The following is an 18,665-nucleotide window of genomic DNA, read 5'->3' as shown; positions in this document are numbered from 1 at the left end:
TGCGCCCTGAGCCTCTCGGGGCTCTGGAGGAAAGACGAAGGCCCCCGTGAGCCTCCTCTGGGCTCAAAACACAAAGCGCGAGGTCGCGCTACCGAGGGGGGGCGGACACCGACAATGTGTCCCGGCGCCCCTCCCTTGTCTGGTGCACTCACCGGCTTCCGGTAAAGGTCCGGGGCTCCTCTCCAGCTCGGGGAGCCTCGGGCGGCCCCCGCAGGCAGCGCCTTCCTCCAATCTGCCAATCAGAGCACAGGTCACCCAGCGAGCCTCCCGCCAATGGCAGCGCAGCTCCCGGGTGACGCCAGCAGCTGCTCCTTGGCTCCTCCTCGGCTCGGGCAAAGGCGGTGCTGCTTCCTCCGGGCTGCGGCGGTGACTCCACAGGCAAATGCGGCGTGGGCAGCCGCTCAAAGGGTGAAATAAACAATAACTCGAGGTGGGCACTCGAGGGGCTCAGCACTCCTGAGCAAATGCCGGGTGGGCACCGGCTGGGCAATTACGTGCTCCCAAGCGCTCCAGCCAGAATAAAGCGCTGTTAGGCGCTAGAAGGAAAACAAAGCGCTCCCAGGCGCTAGGAACCTCAGAAAGCGCTCCCCAGCGCTAGCAGTAGATAAAGGTCCAGAAAAAGTCCTTTCAAGGGGCAGGGGGCAAGGCTGGGCCCAGAGCCAGCTCACTGGGTCTCCAGGCAGGGAGACACTCCAAGTGGCGGTCCTCTGGCCCAGCAGCAGCAACAGCCCCCTCAGGATCCTGGCAGAGAACAACTTCTGTGGGGACACAGCCCCATTTTTATACAGTACATTCCTTTGTCTGAAGGCAGGGTGGGGGCGGAACCAGTCGCAGCTGGTTCTTGAGTACTCTGTTTACCTCAACCACCCTCTCTAATCACTGGCAGGGCTTGGGTCATTAGACACACCACAGGGGGGCGGAGCCAGCATTGTGTGGGGAAAACCCAGCCCATCCAGGACACAGGTACACTCCTCCCACACATCACTCATGCTAATCTCACACTCACCACCGGGCAGACCCATCCAGACTTCCTGGAGCCTGGCATGCCAGCCAGCTCCAGCCAATCACGCTCCAGCACCCTCACTGCACACGTAAAGCCATGTCTAGGAATGATACTTCCCCACTAGACACATACAAGCCGCACATACCATTGCGCAGCATTCATTCTCACGAGTTCACACATACCATACTCAAGAATGTACACCCCACGCATCAGGAACTACCAGGGACACATACATTCCCCATGCATTCCTATGGGCGGGCAGGCCTAGCTCAGCACATGCACTCAGAGTGCGCACGCACTTTCCACTGGGACACAGTGAAAGTGCGCAGAATCCAAAAATCACCATCACCAGGTCACCATTTAAAGGCAAAAAGTCTAGGGGTGAACCTGCCCTAAGGGCCAAAGTCCAACACAACCCCCTTCCAGCCAAAACGCAGGGTAGAACAATCACCACCGTGATGGACTTCCCTGCTTGGGGCGATAGAACACGGACGCGGGCCCGCAACTGCAGGGACACGCTCCTGTTCTACGCCACAGTGAACCCATGGCATTCCTTCTAAACACACTGTCTGGACCAACTGGGCTACCCCACTGGTACTCCCAAGCTGTCCGCGGCCAGGACCAGGCCCTGGGCCACCCAGGTGCCACTGGTCCTTGCCTATTCGCAGAGCGGGGGGTAGTAACCCCTGGCCCATAAGAGCCATTCTCCACTCTTCCTATCTGCAAGACAGGACTAGACTGCCACTGGTTCTCCAGCCTAGGGTCTACAACCTCAGGCGGACCAGGAGTCTCGGGGAAGGCTCTCCTCCCCCTACCTCTTCTTCTAGGGTTCCTCCTCCTCCGGCGAGGGGTACACCTAGAACGCCATTCCAACCCAGGGCTTATCCACTCAGGTTGCACCGGGGTCAGAGGTGGGCTCTCCCACCCTCTGCACCCCCTTCCAGAGGTCTGCCCTCTCCCACCTGGAGAAGTTCCTCTGGAAGAAGAACCGGTCAGGACACTGGTTACAGTCATCCTACCCTTCAGGTCAGGCTGATCCTGAACCTGGCCTTCCAACCTCTGGTCTAAAACCTTCGGTGGAACAATTGCCTGGCACTCCAGGACTTCTGGGGACTCACACACAATCCCCCTGAGGCTAACAAATGATACATCTGTTGTGTGACTGTCTGTCTGGCGCAGATCTCCCGCCCTCTGTCCACCTGACAGTGCGTGACGATCCCCCAGACCAGAAGTGGTGTTACCATGGTCACTACACGGGAACCTAGCCCAACTGGGTAGTCCCTGACCCACTGGTCCTTCCACTTGGGAACTTCCCCAATCACTCCTCACTCTGGACTCCTGTACCCTCTCTACCGGAGCGGTATTGCCAGACTCTAGAACCGCAGGAGCTCTGGTTACAGACGCTCCAGGTCCTCTACTCACTAGGAGATCCTCCTCAAGTGGACTAACAGGACAGCCTAGGTCCCCAACCTGGTGTTCCCTAAAGAAACCATCCAAGTCCTGAGGCAGGGCATCGGGCACCTGGGGACCCTCGGTCACCCACTTACTCCTGCTCCACTGAGTCAGGCAGTAAGCCCCTACACCCTCCTCGCTATCCTGGGACCTAGCTGGGCTACACTGAGCCTCTTCCACCACGCTGGGCTGGAAGATACCTGAACCACTTCTTTTGGAATCACTCACTAGGGACTCTAAAGAACCTCTAGCCCTCTCCCAGCGGTCTGCTTCCGCGGCAAGCTGCTCTGAACAAGAAGACCCATATTCCAACAGGTGTTGGCGCAACTCTGGACAACAACCACTGAGCACCTGCTCTTTGACAATCATATCAAACAGTTTCTCAAAATCAGAGTCAGTGTGAACCTCTACCCAAGCCCACAGTGCTCCATGACATTCATCCTCAAACTTCTCCCACGACTGGTGAGGCAGCTTCCTACTGCCCCTGAATTTCACCCTTAACTCTTCCTCTGGGGAAACAGGTACCAGACTGGGGGAACTGGGACTGGGATTTCCTACACTGAAATCTAAATAGCTGCCAGCACTGGACTCAACCCTCCCTGGGGGATCCAGAAACTCAACAATGCGCGCAGGGGATAGTCTACCCTCCAGAGCTACTTTGCCTCTGGTGGCGGCCCTCTCAGCCTCCTCTATCCTTTCCTGCGCTAAGACCCTCTCGGTCTCTAGCTGTTGCTTTCTAATGCCCAGCTGTGCCATAGCCTGGGCATGCTCCAACCTGAGCTTCTCTAAAGCCAGCTGGTGCTCCCTTTCTCTCCTCCTATCTTCCAGCTCCTCTGGGGACAGGGAAAGGGATGAGGCGCTGCCTCCTAAACTGGACCCAGCAAGGGACTCCTTATCTATGGGGTCCTCACTCTCTGCTGGCGTCCCTGTGCTATCATCTTCTCCCTCCTCAGACTCTTCAGGGCTCCCCTCTGACCCACCACCCTCATGGTGTGAGACCCGGGCCCTCTCCGCACTGTGCTCACGCTCCCAGTCATCCTTCTCCCATTGGATCAGGTTACCCCTAAGTTGGGACTGGGTGTCTGACTCATTCACTGCAATGTCTCTCTCTTCGCAAAACTCTCTCAGTTCATGCAAAAACAGACCCCAGACATTAAAAGCAGACTCCATCTTGGCAAGATGATCACAGACACATGCAACACAGGGGACTGAACAATCTGAAGTAAGAGGACACAATTCCAAAACTTCAACAATCTCCTTATCAAAGAGAACTCATACTCATGCGTCCAGGAAAACACACCATTCATCCACACACACCCTCCCCTCGGATCGGTAAGGCAGTTTCTACCACCCCTGACTTCTCAACCTGACCAAAAGCGACACAGGTACCAAACTCTGGAAGCAGAGCGGGGGACAAATGTACTGAACACAATCAAATGACACTCTTCAGGAGAAGAAACAATGGAATTTCAAAACAATACAATCCCCTAAAATGTGGTCATCTAAATGCAGAGTTTTGTGGTGCAGCCAGCCGCTACTAAGGTACAAGGCAAACACAAATCCTTATCCCGCCGCTTGCCGCCAATGTTGGAAATGGGATCCCTGGCTGGCCAGGGCTTTCGCCAAAGTCAATCAGAGACCACCACACCCAAGTCAGGGCAAGGGAGTTACACGCCAAGATAACCCCTACTCACCCTCTAGGTAACGTGGCGCGAGCAGCAAGGCTAAACTTGGAGGCGATGTAAGTTAAGTATTTGCGCATGCACCCCAGCAACAACACTCAGGACCCACCACAAAGGAAACTCCACACAAGGTTATATAAAAATAGCCTTTGTATTACACCAAAACACATTAGATAAAAACACACACTTTACAATGTGCCAGAGGCACGGGCAGAATTTACAGGGGATATGTACCAGACAGGGCCACCTGGACCACTGTCAGGAATCAGAAGTAACACTTTTAGAAATAGCACTTAGAATGTAAGTCACTGTAGCACAAAATATTAAAATAGAGCACACAACCAGTAATCACTGGTAACAGGACCTCACTAGCACCACCTGTACTAGGGAGAAAACAACCACCTACATATCACAATACCTGTAGGGGTGTAAGAACAAAACACATGATGTATCAACATTCAGAGGTGTAGCAATAAAACACAGTTGCGCAAAACTCAGATCAGTCACCACCTGTGACAGTCCCCGTGTCCCAATGTCAGGGCCTAAACGTGGCAGTTGCCCACAAAGTGCTGGGCAACTGGTACAGGGCAAGTTAGGGCAACGTTGGAGCCTCTCTGGGCTCTAGAACAAGAACTGGCCCTCCTGAGCCTCTCTCAGGCTCTTCACCAGGACTGGGCACTCGAGCCGCTCGGGGCTCGCAAAGCAAAAGGCGGGCTGGAGCCTCTCTGGGCTCAAGAACGAGGAAATGGCACTCTCAGAGACTCGCAGGCTCTGCTCTCCAGAACAACTGTGCCCCAGAGCCTCTCAGGGCTCTCAAAACGACTGTGGGCACAAGAGCCTCTTTCAGGGCTCTCACGAAATCAACATGCCCCCTTGAGCCTCTCTGGGCTCTGTAAACAAATAGCGCCTGGAGCCTTCTGTGGAGTCCCCCCTCTGGGGACTCAAGAGAAACAACTGCCCCCGGAGCCTCGTGGCTCCAACAAACAAATGCCGCCTTGGAAACCTCTCTGGGCTCCAGCAACAAAGGTGCAGCCTCGCTGGGCTGTGGGGGTCCCTCACGGGGACTGGTGATGCCAAGATGCCGCCGTTACGAGCCTCTCTGGGCTCTGGAACAATGGGGGCGCTGTAAGCGGGAGTCCCCCTCCTGGGGACTCCCAAGGCAATGGTGCGCCCTGAGCCTCTCGGGGCTCTGGAGGAAAGACGAAGGCCCCCGTGAGCCTCCTCTGGGCTCAAAACACAAAGCGCGAGGTCGCGCTACCGAGGGGGGGCGGACACCGACAATGTGTCCCGGCGCCCCTCCCTTGTCTGGTGCACTCACCGGCTTCCGGTAAAGGTCCGGGGCTCCTCTCCAGCTCGGGGAGCCTCGGGCGGCCCCCGCAGGCAGCGCCTTCCTCCAATCTGCCAATCAGAGCACAGGTCACCCAGCGAGCCTCCCGCCAATGGCAGCGCAGCTCCCGGGTGACGCCAGCAGCTGCTCCTTGGCTCCTCCTCGGCTCGGGCAAAGGCGGTGCTGCTTCCTCCGGGCTGCGGCGGTGACTCCACAGGCAAATGCGGCGTGGGCAGCCGCTCAAAGGGTGAAATAAACAATAACTCGAGGTGGGCACTCGAGGGGCTCAGCACTCCTGAGCAAATGCCGGGTGGGCACCGGCTGGGCAATTACGTGCTCCCAAGCGCTCCAGCCAGAATAAAGCGCTGTTAGGCGCTAGAAGGAAAACAAAGCGCTCCCAGGCGCTAGGAACCTCAGAAAGCGCTCCCCAGCGCTAGCAGTAGATAAAGGTCCAGAAAAAGTCCTTTCAAGGGGCAGGGGGCAAGGCTGGGCCCAGAGCCAGCTCACTGGGTCTCCAGGCAGGGAGACACTCCAAGTGGCGGTCCTCTGGCCCAGCAGCAGCAACAGCCCCCTCAGGATCCTGGCAGAGAACAACTTCTGTGGGGACACAGCCCCATTTTTATACAGTACATTCCTTTGTCTGAAGGCAGGGTGGGGGCGGAACCAGTCGCAGCTGGTTCTTGAGTACTCTGTTTACCTCAACCACCCTCTCTAATCACTGGCAGGGCTTGGGTCATTAGACACACCACAGGGGGGCGGAGCCAGCATTGTGTGGGGAAAACCCAGCCCATCCAGGACACAGGTACACTCCTCCCACACATCACTCATGCTAATCTCACACTCACCACCGGGCAGACCCATCCAGACTTCCTGGAGCCTGGCATGCCAGCCAGCTCCAGCCAATCACGCTCCAGCACCCTCACTGCACACGTAAAGCCATGTCTAGGAATGATACTTCCCCACTAGACACATACAAGCCGCACATACCATTGCGCAGCATTCATTCTCACGAGTTCACACATACCATACTCAAGAATGTACACCCCACGCATCAGGAACTACCAGGGACACATACATTCCCCATGCATTCCTATGGGCGGGCAGGCCTAGCTCAGCACATGCACTCAGAGTGCGCACGCACTTTCCACTGGGACACAGTGAAAGTGCGCAGAATCCAAAAATCACCATCACCAGGTCACCATTTAAAGGCAAAAAGTCTAGGGGTGAACCTGCCCTAAGGGCCAAAGTCCAACACAACCCCCTTCCAGCCAAAACGCAGGGTAGAACAATCACCACCGTGATGGACTTCCCTGCTTGGGGCGATAGAACACGGACGCGGGCCCGCAACTGCAGGGACACGCTCCTGTTCTACGCCACAGTGAACCCATGGCATTCCTTCTAAACACACTGTCTGGACCAACTGGGCTACCCCACTGGTACTCCCAAGCTGTCCGCGGCCAGGACCAGGCCCTTCGGCCACCCAGGTGCCACTGGTCCTTGCCTATTCGCAGAGCGGGGGGTAGTAACCCCTGGCCCATAAGAGCCATTCTCCACTCTTCCTATCTGCAAGACAGGACTAGACTGCCACTGGTTCTCCAGCCTAGGGTCTACAACCTCAGGCGGACCAGGAGTCTCGGGGAAGGCTCTCCTCCCCCTACCTCTTCTTCTAGGGTTCCTCCTCCTCCGGCGAGGGGTACACCTAGAACGCCATTCCAACCCAGGGCTTATCCACTCAGGTTGCACCGGGGTCAGAGGTGGGCTCTCCCACCCTCTGCACCCCCTTCCAGAGGTCTGCCCTCTCCCACCTGGAGAAGTTCCTCTGGAAGAAGAACCGGTCAGGACACTGGTTACAGTCATCCTACCCTTCAGGTCAGGCTGATCCTGAACCTGGCCTTCCAACCTCTGGTCTAAAACCTTCGGTGGAACAATTGCCTGGCACTCCAGGACTTCTGGGGACTCACACACAATCCCCCTGAGGCTAACAAATGATACATCTGTTGTGTGACTGTCTGTCTGGCGCAGATCTCCCGCCCTCTGTCCACCTGACAGTGCGTGACGATCCCCCAGACCAGAAGTGGTGTTACCATGGTCACTACACGGGAACCTAGCCCAACTGGGTAGTCCCTGACCCACTGGTCCTTCCACTTGGGAACTTCCCCAATCACTCCTCACTCTGGACTCCTGTACCCTCTCTACCGGAGCGGTATTGCCAGACTCTAGAACCGCAGGAGCTCTGGTTACAGACGCTCCAGGTCCTCTACTCACTAGGAGATCCTCCTCAAGTGGACTAACAGGACAGCCTAGGTCCCCAACCTGGTGTTCCCTAAAGAAACCATCCAAGTCCTGAGGCAGGGCATCGGGCACCTGGGGACCCTCGGTCACCCACTTACTCCTGCTCCACTGAGTCAGGCAGTAAGCCCCTACACCCTCCTCGCTATCCTGGGACCTAGCTGGGCTACACTGAGCCTCTTCCACCACGCTGGGCTGGAAGATACCTGAACCACTTCTTTTGGAATCACTCACTAGGGACTCTAAAGAACCTCTAGCCCTCTCCCAGCGGTCTGCTTCCGCGGCAAGCTGCTCTGAACAAGAAGACCCATATTCCAACAGGTGTTGGCGCAACTCTGGACAACAACCACTGAGCACCTGCTCTTTGACAATCATATCAAACAGTTTCTCAAAATCAGAGTCAGTGTGAACCTCTACCCAAGCCCACAGTGCTCCATGACATTCATCCTCAAACTTCTCCCACGACTGGTGAGGCAGCTTCCTACTGCCCCTGAATTTCACCCTTAACTCTTCCTCTGGGGAAACAGGTACCAGACTGGGGGAACTGGGACTGGGATTTCCTACACTGAAATCTAAATAGCTGCCAGCACTGGACTCAACCCTCCCTGGGGGATCCAGAAACTCAACACTGCGCGCAGGGGATAGTCTACCCTCCAGAGCTACTTTGCCTCTGGTGGCGGCCCTCTCAGCCTCCTCTATCCTTTCCTGCGCTAAGACCCTCTCGGTCTCTAGCTGTTGCTTTCTAATGCCCAGCTGTGCCATAGCCTGGGCATGCTCCAACCTGAGCTTCTCTAAAGCCAGCTGGTGCTCCCTTTCTCTCCTCCTATCTTCCAGCTCCTCTGGGGACAGGGAAAGGGATGAGGCGCTGCCTCCTAAACTGGACCCAGCAAGGGACTCCTTATCTATGGGGTCCTCACTCTCTGCTGGCGTCCCTGTGCTATCATCTTCTCCCTCCTCAGACTCTTCAGGGCTCCCCTCTGACCCACCACCCTCATGGTGTGAGACCCGGGCCCTCTCCGCACTGTGCTCACGCTCCCAGTCATCCTTCTCCCATTGGATCAGGTTACCCCTAAGTTGGGACTGGGTGTCTGACTCATTCACTGCAATGTCTCTCTCTTCGCAAAACTCTCTCAGTTCATGCAAAAACAGACCCCAGACATTAAAAGCAGACTCCATCTTGGCAAGATGATCACAGACACATGCAACACAGGGGACTGAACAATCTGAAGTAAGAGGACACAATTCCAAAACTTCAACAATCTCCTTATCAAAGAGAACTCATACTCATGCGTCCAGGAAAACACACCATTCATCCACACACACCCTCCCCTCGGATCGGTAAGGCAGTTTCTACCACCCCTGACTTCTCAACCTGACCAAAAGCGACACAGGTACCAAACTCTGGAAGCAGAGCGGGGGACAAATGTACTGAACACAATCAAATGACACTCTTCAGGAGAAGAAACAATGGAATTTCAAAACAATACAATCCCCTAAAATGTGGTCATCTAAATGCAGAGTTTTGTGGTGCAGCCAGCCGCTACTAAGGTACAAGGCAAACACAAATCCTTATCCCGCCGCTTGCCGCCAATGTTGGAAATGGGATCCCTGGCTGGCCAGGGCTTTCGCCAAAGTCAATCAGAGACCACCACACCCAAGTCAGGGCAAGGGAGTTACACGCCAAGATAACCCCTACTCACCCTCTAGGTAACGTGGCGCGAGCAGCAAGGCTAAACTTGGAGGCGATGTAAGTTAAGTATTTGCGCATGCACCCCAGCAACAACACTCAGGACCCACCACAAAGGAAACTCCACACAAGGTTATATAAAAATAGCCTTTGTATTACACCAAAACACATTAGATAAAAACACACACTTTACAATGTGCCAGAGGCACGGGCAGAATTTACAGGGGATATGTACCAGACAGGGCCACCTGGACCACTGTCAGGAATCAGAAGTAACACTTTTAGAAATAGCACTTAGAATGTAAGTCACTGTAGCACAAAATATTAAAATAGAGCACACAACCAGTAATCACTGGTAACAGGACCTCACTAGCACCACCTGTACTAGGGAGAAAACAACCACCTACATATCACAATACCTGTAGGGGTGTAAGAACAAAACACATGATGTATCAACATTCAGAGGTGTAGCAATAAAACACAGTTGCGCAAAACTCAGATCAGTCACCACCTGTGACAGTCCCCGTGTCCCAATGTCAGGGCCTAAACGTGGCAGTTGCCCACAAAGTGCTGGGCAACTGGTACAGGGCAAGTTAGGGCAACGTTGGAGCCTCTCTGGGCTCTAGAACAAGAACTGGCCCTCCTGAGCCTCTCTCAGGCTCTTCACCAGGACTGGGCACTCGAGCCGCTCGGGGCTCGCAAAGCAAAAGGCGGGCTGGAGCCTCTCTGGGCTCAAGAACGAGGAAATGGCACTCTCAGAGACTCGCAGGCTCTGCTCTCCAGAACAACTGTGCCCCAGAGCCTCTCAGGGCTCTCAAAACGACTGTGGGCACAAGAGCCTCTTTCAGGGCTCTCACGAAATCAACATGCCCCCTTGAGCCTCTCTGGGCTCTGTAAACAAATAGCGCCTGGAGCCTTCTGTGGAGTCCCCCCTCTGGGGACTCAAGAGAAACAACTGCCCCCGGAGCCTCGTGGCTCCAACAAACAAATGCCGCCTTGGAAACCTCTCTGGGCTCCAGCAACAAAGGTGCAGCCTCGCTGGGCTGTGGGGGTCCCTCACGGGGACTGGTGATGCCAAGATGCCGCCGTTACGAGCCTCTCTGGGCTCTGGAACAATGGGGGCGCTGTAAGCGGGAGTCCCCCTCCTGGGGACTCCCAAGGCAATGGTGCGCCCTGAGCCTCTCGGGGCTCTGGAGGAAAGACGAAGGCCCCCGTGAGCCTCCTCTGGGCTCAAAACACAAAGCGCGAGGTCGCGCTACCGAGGGGGGGCGGACACCGACAATGTGTCCCGGCGCCCCTCCCTTGTCTGGTGCACTCACCGGCTTCCGGTAAAGGTCCGGGGCTCCTCTCCAGCTCGGGGAGCCTCGGGCGGCCCCCGCAGGCAGCGCCTTCCTCCAATCTGCCAATCAGAGCACAGGTCACCCAGCGAGCCTCCCGCCAATGGCAGCGCAGCTCCCGGGTGACGCCAGCAGCTGCTCCTTGGCTCCTCCTCGGCTCGGGCAAAGGCGGTGCTGCTTCCTCCGGGCTGCGGCGGTGACTCCACAGGCAAATGCGGCGTGGGCAGCCGCTCAAAGGGTGAAATAAACAATAACTCGAGGTGGGCACTCGAGGGGCTCAGCACTCCTGAGCAAATGCCGGGTGGGCACCGGCTGGGCAATTACGTGCTCCCAAGCGCTCCAGCCAGAATAAAGCGCTGTTAGGCGCTAGAAGGAAAACAAAGCGCTCCCAGGCGCTAGGAACCTCAGAAAGCGCTCCCCAGCGCTAGCAGTAGATAAAGGTCCAGAAAAAGTCCTTTCAAGGGGCAGGGGGCAAGGCTGGGCCCAGAGCCAGCTCACTGGGTCTCCAGGCAGGGAGACACTCCAAGTGGCGGTCCTCTGGCCCAGCAGCAGCAACAGCCCCCTCAGGATCCTGGCAGAGAACAACTTCTGTGGGGACACAGCCCCATTTTTATACAGTACATTCCTTTGTCTGAAGGCAGGGTGGGGGCGGAACCAGTCGCAGCTGGTTCTTGAGTACTCTGTTTACCTCAACCACCCTCTCTAATCACTGGCAGGGCTTGGGTCATTAGACACACCACAGGGGGGCGGAGCCAGCATTGTGTGGGGAAAACCCAGCCCATCCAGGACACAGGTACACTCCTCCCACACATCACTCATGCTAATCTCACACTCACCACCGGGCAGACCCATCCAGACTTCCTGGAGCCTGGCATGCCAGCCAGCTCCAGCCAATCACGCTCCAGCACCCTCACTGCACACGTAAAGCCATGTCTAGGAATGATACTTCCCCACTAGACACATACAAGCCGCACATACCATTGCGCAGCATTCATTCTCACGAGTTCACACATACCATACTCAAGAATGTACACCCCACGCATCAGGAACTACCAGGGACACATACATTCCCCATGCATTCCTATGGGCGGGCAGGCCTAGCTCAGCACATGCACTCAGAGTGCGCACGCACTTTCCACTGGGACACAGTGAAAGTGCGCAGAATCCAAAAATCACCATCACCAGGTCACCATTTAAAGGCAAAAAGTCTAGGGGTGAACCTGCCCTAAGGGCCAAAGTCCAACAGGCACCAAGGACTTCGATGCAGGGATGCAAAGACTTTGCGGCACGCAAGATTTTGGTTCCGAAGCCGTCTTTGATTTCGGTGTCAAGGGTTTCGGCTCCAAAGCAGTTTTGGCTCTGAATCTGAAGGTTTCGGCTAGGTGCCTGACTTTGGCTGACTCGATCCCGAGCTGGAAGCCTTAACAACATGTTTTGGAGTCCAGCCGGAAGGCAAGGTGTCAGAAACATCTTCTCAGCGCTGACCGTGGCCCGCAGTTGGGGATGGAACTGAAGCCTTTTGCTTGGTCTGAGGTGGATTTTGGGGCAAGGGGTGTTCAGGATTTACGGGCTGTTGACCTTGCGGTATGTCGTCTTCCAACTCGGAGTCCGATTCCGGAATGGATACTTCCTGTTCTTCTTCGGCCCCTTGTGCATCAAATTCCTATTGCTCGGATCCTTCACTGAAGATGTTTGGCGTGTATTTGATGTATCGCCTTTTCATTTCACGACATCGAGCCCGACGATCGCGGAGCGTTTTCTTCAATTGAAACGATCTGCACGCGTTGCAGTCCTGTTCATTGTGCTTCAGAGATTAGAACAAGTTGTACACTTCGTGTGAGTCGGTGCGTGATACTTTGTGCGGCACAGAGGACAGAATTTGAATGGGATCCGCTCCATCGACTCCGAGGTGAACCGACGTGGTTAGGCCCAACCGCCTTCATGGAGTTTTCCGATCGAAATAGAGATTTTCCTCGACCGATAAGCGTTCGAAACAATACCGATGCAGGTAGAGTGAATTGCACACCAAGGGGAACCCGAAAAACGGTTTCGAACCGGAGCGCAGCAATACACGTCTGAACCCGATGACGGAAAAATTATCTAACAATGGAGTCGATGTCCATGCGCACTATCACCGAAAAGAGGAGTCACCTTTCCTCATGACTAGAAAGACTTCTTTGAAGAAAAACAACTTGTAACACCGAGACCAAACACTAGATGGCAGGAGTATGCAAAACATGTGAGCTACAGCTCATATGCCTCAAACATATGTATATATATGTATGTGATAATCACAGTGAAACTAAGTAGCCCAGTTCCTTAAAACAGATGAGTTCTGGTGATGTGAATTACAAAACACTGATTGAATTGTCACAAAACCCGGAGCATGCATTTTTGGATTTTAATAGAAATAGGGTACCCATCAGGTAACTTTGTATCACACGAAAAAACATAGGCATCATATTAGATACAGGTAACCACAAGACTGTTAGTGGTTTAATAATGACCCTAAGCAAAAAAAGGAAATGATAAAGATAAGTGTTTTTCACATACAGGAAAATATATATCCATATCAATGAGTTGAAATCTGTAGAGCACTGTTTGATGGCGTACAAGGAACAAGTAGGATTTTTTTTTATTTCCGTTAGCCAATTGGTGGGGTTTTACTACAGAAATGTCATGTTTAATTTGCTGTATAATAATATTTTTGGTGCAGAGGTGAGGCATTTTGACAGATGGTTTGCTAATTACCCAACAAATCTGATAGAATGCAGACTATATCAATAGGATTTATTAAACTGTAGTATTTATACAGCACTTCAATACCCCTTACAGGGCCACACAGTACTCCATCAGGTTCCGGTTAGCCTTTTAAGAGAGCATGATTGGTATGATATTTTTATGCAATATGACTTACATGGGAGGTGTTGGGTGAGGTGCAAAGGCACCCTAAAAACATGTTGTGGCAAACACGGCAGCACATAAGTACGAAAGACAGTGTCAGAAGGGGAGTGAATTGCACGTTCTTTAAGATTTGTGTAACAATTACGGATTTATCAGGCCAGCTGATACATGTTGTGTCAAAAATAAAAACGATATTTAATTTGTCTGTAGCAACCAGTGCTTCTTGTTCCTAGAGACAGCAAATGTATGATTCACAAGGTAATTATCAATCACTTGAGGAAATTTGAGATCATGGCAATAACCAGGAATGGAACAGCATCCATTATAGTTTTGGGATGCCACATTTGTGTTTTAGAGCTCTACAGTAGACCATGATGTACAGAACATAGCATGACAGAACAGATGCTCAGAGCTCAAACAGAAATTGAGGCTATCACTGTGGTATTCCAACAAATACCAAGATTTTATTTAAGTAAATTAGGACGCTGAACTGTGACAGTTAAAAGGTTGTGCCATTTTTACCACTTTCCTTCTGAGGTTAGGGTATATTTATAATTCAATGGTTAAAATAAAGTATTACCTGAACTTTTTGAAGCACTTGCATTTGCTGACACATCTTCAGTTCCTTTCTTATATTCAACTTTTCCACCAAACCTTTTCTCAAATTCATCTGAAAAAGCCTACAACCAAAACCAAGTGTGAGAAATTCACATTTTCAAAAACAAACTGCTCCAAATTAAACAAATCAGAGAATATAATTTACAACAATCGGTGTGACAAAAAATCTAAGTTCTACAATTCTTCCATGGTTGAAAATATTTTTCGCCAAAAAAAACCTACAAAGTCTGTATCTTGAGAAATTATAGGAAGTACAATGGTTAGTTTTGAAACAGAGCATTAATAAATGTAGGATACCCATCTTTTATGCAAGAAAATGCAGAACAAAATAATTTATGTTCAATAACTTGGAAGATGTTTATCTTTTCTTACTAGTACTTCTTTAATTTGAGAAAAAGAATCATTGTATGTACATGTAGGTAATATTTGAAGAAGGGAAGTTGCATTAAACTCAAATCTATGGTGTCCAATAGGACGAATGAAAGGATATCTCCACGAGGTACATTAACGCATAACCTACATCAACCTACAATATTTTCTACATGAATTGATCTTTACTTCAGTCATTAGTAAGATATAAAGACAAAACACTGACACTTTACAAAAAGGAAAAATAATAAAATAAAAAGGGGAAGGGGGAGGTGCACTGTTTGAACTCCAATTATGTATGTCATGAAAATGATACCAGATTCCTTCGTATGTTTTTTGTAGGCCCACTTTTTTTAAATGCACTTTTGCTAGTTTTGAAAGACGAGATATGTCTAAAATCCAACATTTGACATGGGTACTCTTCATTATTTTAATTAGCCACAATAAGAGCACTAATGGTACACAATATTTGACTATGAAAATGGGTTCTCAGTAGGAAAAATTGCAATCAGAAATAAAAGATCTAATTATATGCAAAGGATCAACTCAACACAGTCCACCTCTAAAGACTTGTAAATCACTTTGCAATTATGGCTTAATTCCAGAATTTTACAGAGAAGTATCAGATAGATTGTACCCAATGTTACTCTTCATATATAACAGCCATTTGGAGAATGAAAAAATACCTTTCAGTAGGTGTATAAACTTCAGACCATTAGTTTGTGGAATGCTAAATAAATATTTCACTTAAAATCATACCAATTCAAGAATTCAGGTTGAACTTTTTATGATAGAAATTATAGGAGACTCTCAATCTGGATTTACTAAAGGCAGACATGGCTCTAACAATATTATGGTATTTATAAATTTAGTGTAGTTTAATAATGAAAGTGGTCAACTTTTGGTTCAATCAATCAGTCAGTATTTGTATAGCGTGGCTTATCACCCTGGGGGTATCCAGGTGCTGGGGAATGGAGAGCCTTAGTTGAAAAGCCAGGTTTTGAGTAATTTTCTGAAGTCGGTGAGTGACGGGGAGGTTTGGAGGTAGAGTGGGAGGTTGTTTCAGGACTTGGTGGCAAGGTGGGAGAAAGAACAACCGCCGCTGCAGTTGTGGTTGATGTAGGAGGGTCTAAAGTTGTGGAGGGCCTTTTAGGCGCGTGTAAGCAGCTAGAATTGGCATCTCTTCTGGACTGGGAGCCAGTGGAGGTTTCTGAGGTGGGGGGTGAGGCTGGACCGTTAGGGGGGGTTGAAGATGAGTCTAGCTGAAGGGTTCTGTATAGTCTGTAGTCTTTTGAGGATGGGGGAGGTTATTCCAGCACAGAAAACATGTCCGTAGTCCAGTCAGTCGGCTGGTGATGATGGCTTGGGTTACTATTGTCCTGGTGTTGACAGGGATCCCCCTGAATATTCCACTATGTAGTGATGCTGAAAAGCATTTGCTAAAACTAGCTGATTTGTTGGAATATAATGTCTAAATTTGGATTTCATTAAGGTTTCAGGGACTTAATTAAGGGTTTGCATACACAGTAGGGGTGACACCTCTCCTTCTAATGTAATATTGCCACAGAGGGGGCGTGGCCTGCGGCGTCAAGATGGCGGTCGCAGTTTGAGAGCGCTCCGGACCCCCTCCGTCATCCGCCGCCTAATCGCCGCTATCAGTCTCTGATTCCCTTCTCCAATCACTGGACACCATTTCATGTGCTCCCTGCGTCCCCTCGGTGTCCTTGAGCGGCCGCGTCGGCTCTTCTTCTCCCTTCCAGCCAGCGGCCCGTCATATCCAAAATGGAGGCCCCCGGGTAGCGCGGGCCGAGACCCGATCGTTGTGCCCTGCGACCTGCGGCGCTCCCCTCCTGTGACGGGCGGCGAGGGACGGCGGGCCCGCGAGGCTGATCCTGCGCCTCGGGACCGCAAATTCGCCTGCTGAAGCTGGGGGCCTGGAGGAAGTGGGGACGCCCGAGACCCCGGGTGCCTGGTGCCGCGCACGGGGGTGGCTGGACCGCGGCGCCGCCTGGAGCTACAAACGGAGCGGCTGGTGCTGTGACGGCGGTCACTGGTCCCGGTGCGACGCTGGAGAAACGGAGCGGGAGCGGCCATCCCTTCTTAGAGCTGCACCGTCGTGGGAGGTGAGGAGCGCCTGGAGAGGGGGGGGAGCGCCCGGCGCCCTGCTGTACGCCCTGAGGCCTGAACTCGCCCGGATCGCCCCAGCGCGCCACCCCGTGGGAGAGGCCCCTTGGGCTCCAAGATCTGGTGTCGTCCTGGGTGGGGCTCGCCGAGGAGGGCTGCGGATTGCGGGGGGCCTGTTGACGCTGCCCCAGGGACCTTTCTTCCTCCCCGGCGGGGGAGGCCTCACCACCACCGCTCCCCCCCCTCCCCGCTGGACTGTTGGAGCTGAAGCCGGCGGCCTGGTGATTCCCCAAGGGACGGAGGTGGACCTGGTTCGCCCGGAAGCCCAGCGACTCGACTGAAGTGCAGCACGTCTGGTCTGGCGGCCTGTGCTGCGACAAGCCCTTCTCTTGCGGCCCGTTGGTCTGGATGCCTGTCAACTCTGTGCAGTGGCCTAGCCTGGGGGTAAGTCGGCCATCTTGTCTGGTGGTATCTCCATCAACATCATCCCCCCCTCGCCCTCCTGCCCCCTCCCTCTCCTCCCGGAGCTGGGATCGGGGGTTCCTGGAGTTGACGGATCTGAGCATAGGGGTGAAGCTCGGCTGCTGTATCGGGTGGTGGGCGACGCTGCCGGGACGCCCTTCTATTTCTTCCTGCCCACGTGCTGGTTGGCCTGCCCGGGACCATGGGGAAGCCCCGCGCCCCCGGACCTCTGGCCCCTCAACCCTGACAAGGATCAGTTCGCAAAGTCGGAACGGGGCCCCAGCGGCGGACCACCGGCCGGCTCTGGCCTAGCCGGGGGAGATCTTTCGGCTATCCTGATCGCTCATCCCAGGCATCCATGGAGAACAAGATAGGAGAGGTGCGAGCGGATGTGGCTTTAATCCGCCAAGATCTTGGCAAGGCCACAGAACGCATCACGGAGGTGGAGTCTCGAGTGTCCACGGTGGAAGACGATGTAAACGCCCTCAAGTCTCAAGTAGCCCGTCTCCAGTCGCAGTCCTCAGAACTACACCGCAGAGCGGAGGATGCCGAAAACAGGGCACGGCCCAATAATCTGCGCTTCTTGGGCTTTCCCGAGGGAGTTGAGAAAGACCATGCTGCCACCTTTATGGAGACCTGGATCCGCTCCTGGATACCTAGGGAGAAGCACTACCCCTGGTTCGCGGTCGAGCGGGCCCATCGCTCCCAGGCCGTCGCCGGGTGCCCTGCATGTCCTGTCATCCTTCAGGTCCTCAATTTTCGCGACAGGGACACTGTCCTGGGTGCGGCCCGGAACCTGGGGCCACTCCACTACCAAGACTCTAAAATACTGGTGTTTCCGGACTACTCCAGAGAGGTCCAAGCACAACGTCGCTTCTATGACGAGGTGAAACAAAAACTCAGAGCGATGGGCCTCCGCTATGGGCTCCTCTTCCCGGCCCGCCTCAAGGTGCTCTTCCAAAACAAGACCTACTTCTTTGACTCCCCCCAGGCGGCATGGACCTGGCTCACGGAGGAGCGGCCCCGCCTGCCGGGTGTCCCTCTTTCCCCTGCTCGGGGGGCCCCAGGACGACAGAGTCAGCCTGCGCCGAAGCCGCGACGACGCTGGACAAGATCCCGGAGGAGAGGTGGTCGTCGGGGTGGGGGCTCCCGGTCGCCGGAGGTGCGGTCCCGGCGCATGGAGGGGGGTCCGACTCAGCCATGTTCTTCTGTGGTTGCTAACCGTTTTAGTTTAGCTATTTCCCTCCGTGGGAGGTGCAAGTGTTTACTTGTTTAGGGCGACAGATGCTTCACTTTGCGAAGTATAGGGTGGGGGGAGTTGGGGGGCGAGGGTGGGGGTGAAGACCGTTGTCTCCTGGAAGTTTGTTATTTTTGGCCGCCTACGGGCCGCCGTGTTCTGTTCCTATTGGTA

At 53.3% G+C, this 18,665-nt stretch overlaps 1 protein-coding gene across 3 annotated transcripts in view; it reads right to left on the bottom strand.

Moving 5' to 3' along the window:
- LOC144823685 (protein mono-ADP-ribosyltransferase PARP14-like) overlaps positions 1-18,665 on the bottom strand; it is a 1,720,771-nt gene that overhangs the window by 808,486 nt on the left and 893,620 nt on the right. For all 3 annotated transcript variants that reach the window (XM_078682415.1, XM_078682413.1, XM_078682414.1), the window contains exon 10: positions 14,262-14,361. In XM_078682415.1, the coding sequence (XP_078538541.1) occupies positions 14,262-14,361 (100 nt within the window). The remainder of the gene's footprint in view (positions 1-14,261; positions 14,362-18,665) is intronic.

Source organism: Lissotriton helveticus, chromosome 3_1, assembly GCF_964261635.1.
Source record: "Lissotriton helveticus chromosome 3_1, aLisHel1.1, whole genome shotgun sequence".
Taxonomy (NCBI): domain Eukaryota; kingdom Metazoa; phylum Chordata; class Amphibia; order Caudata; family Salamandridae; genus Lissotriton; species Lissotriton helveticus.
This window is presented reverse-complemented; position numbering and strand designations above follow the sequence as displayed.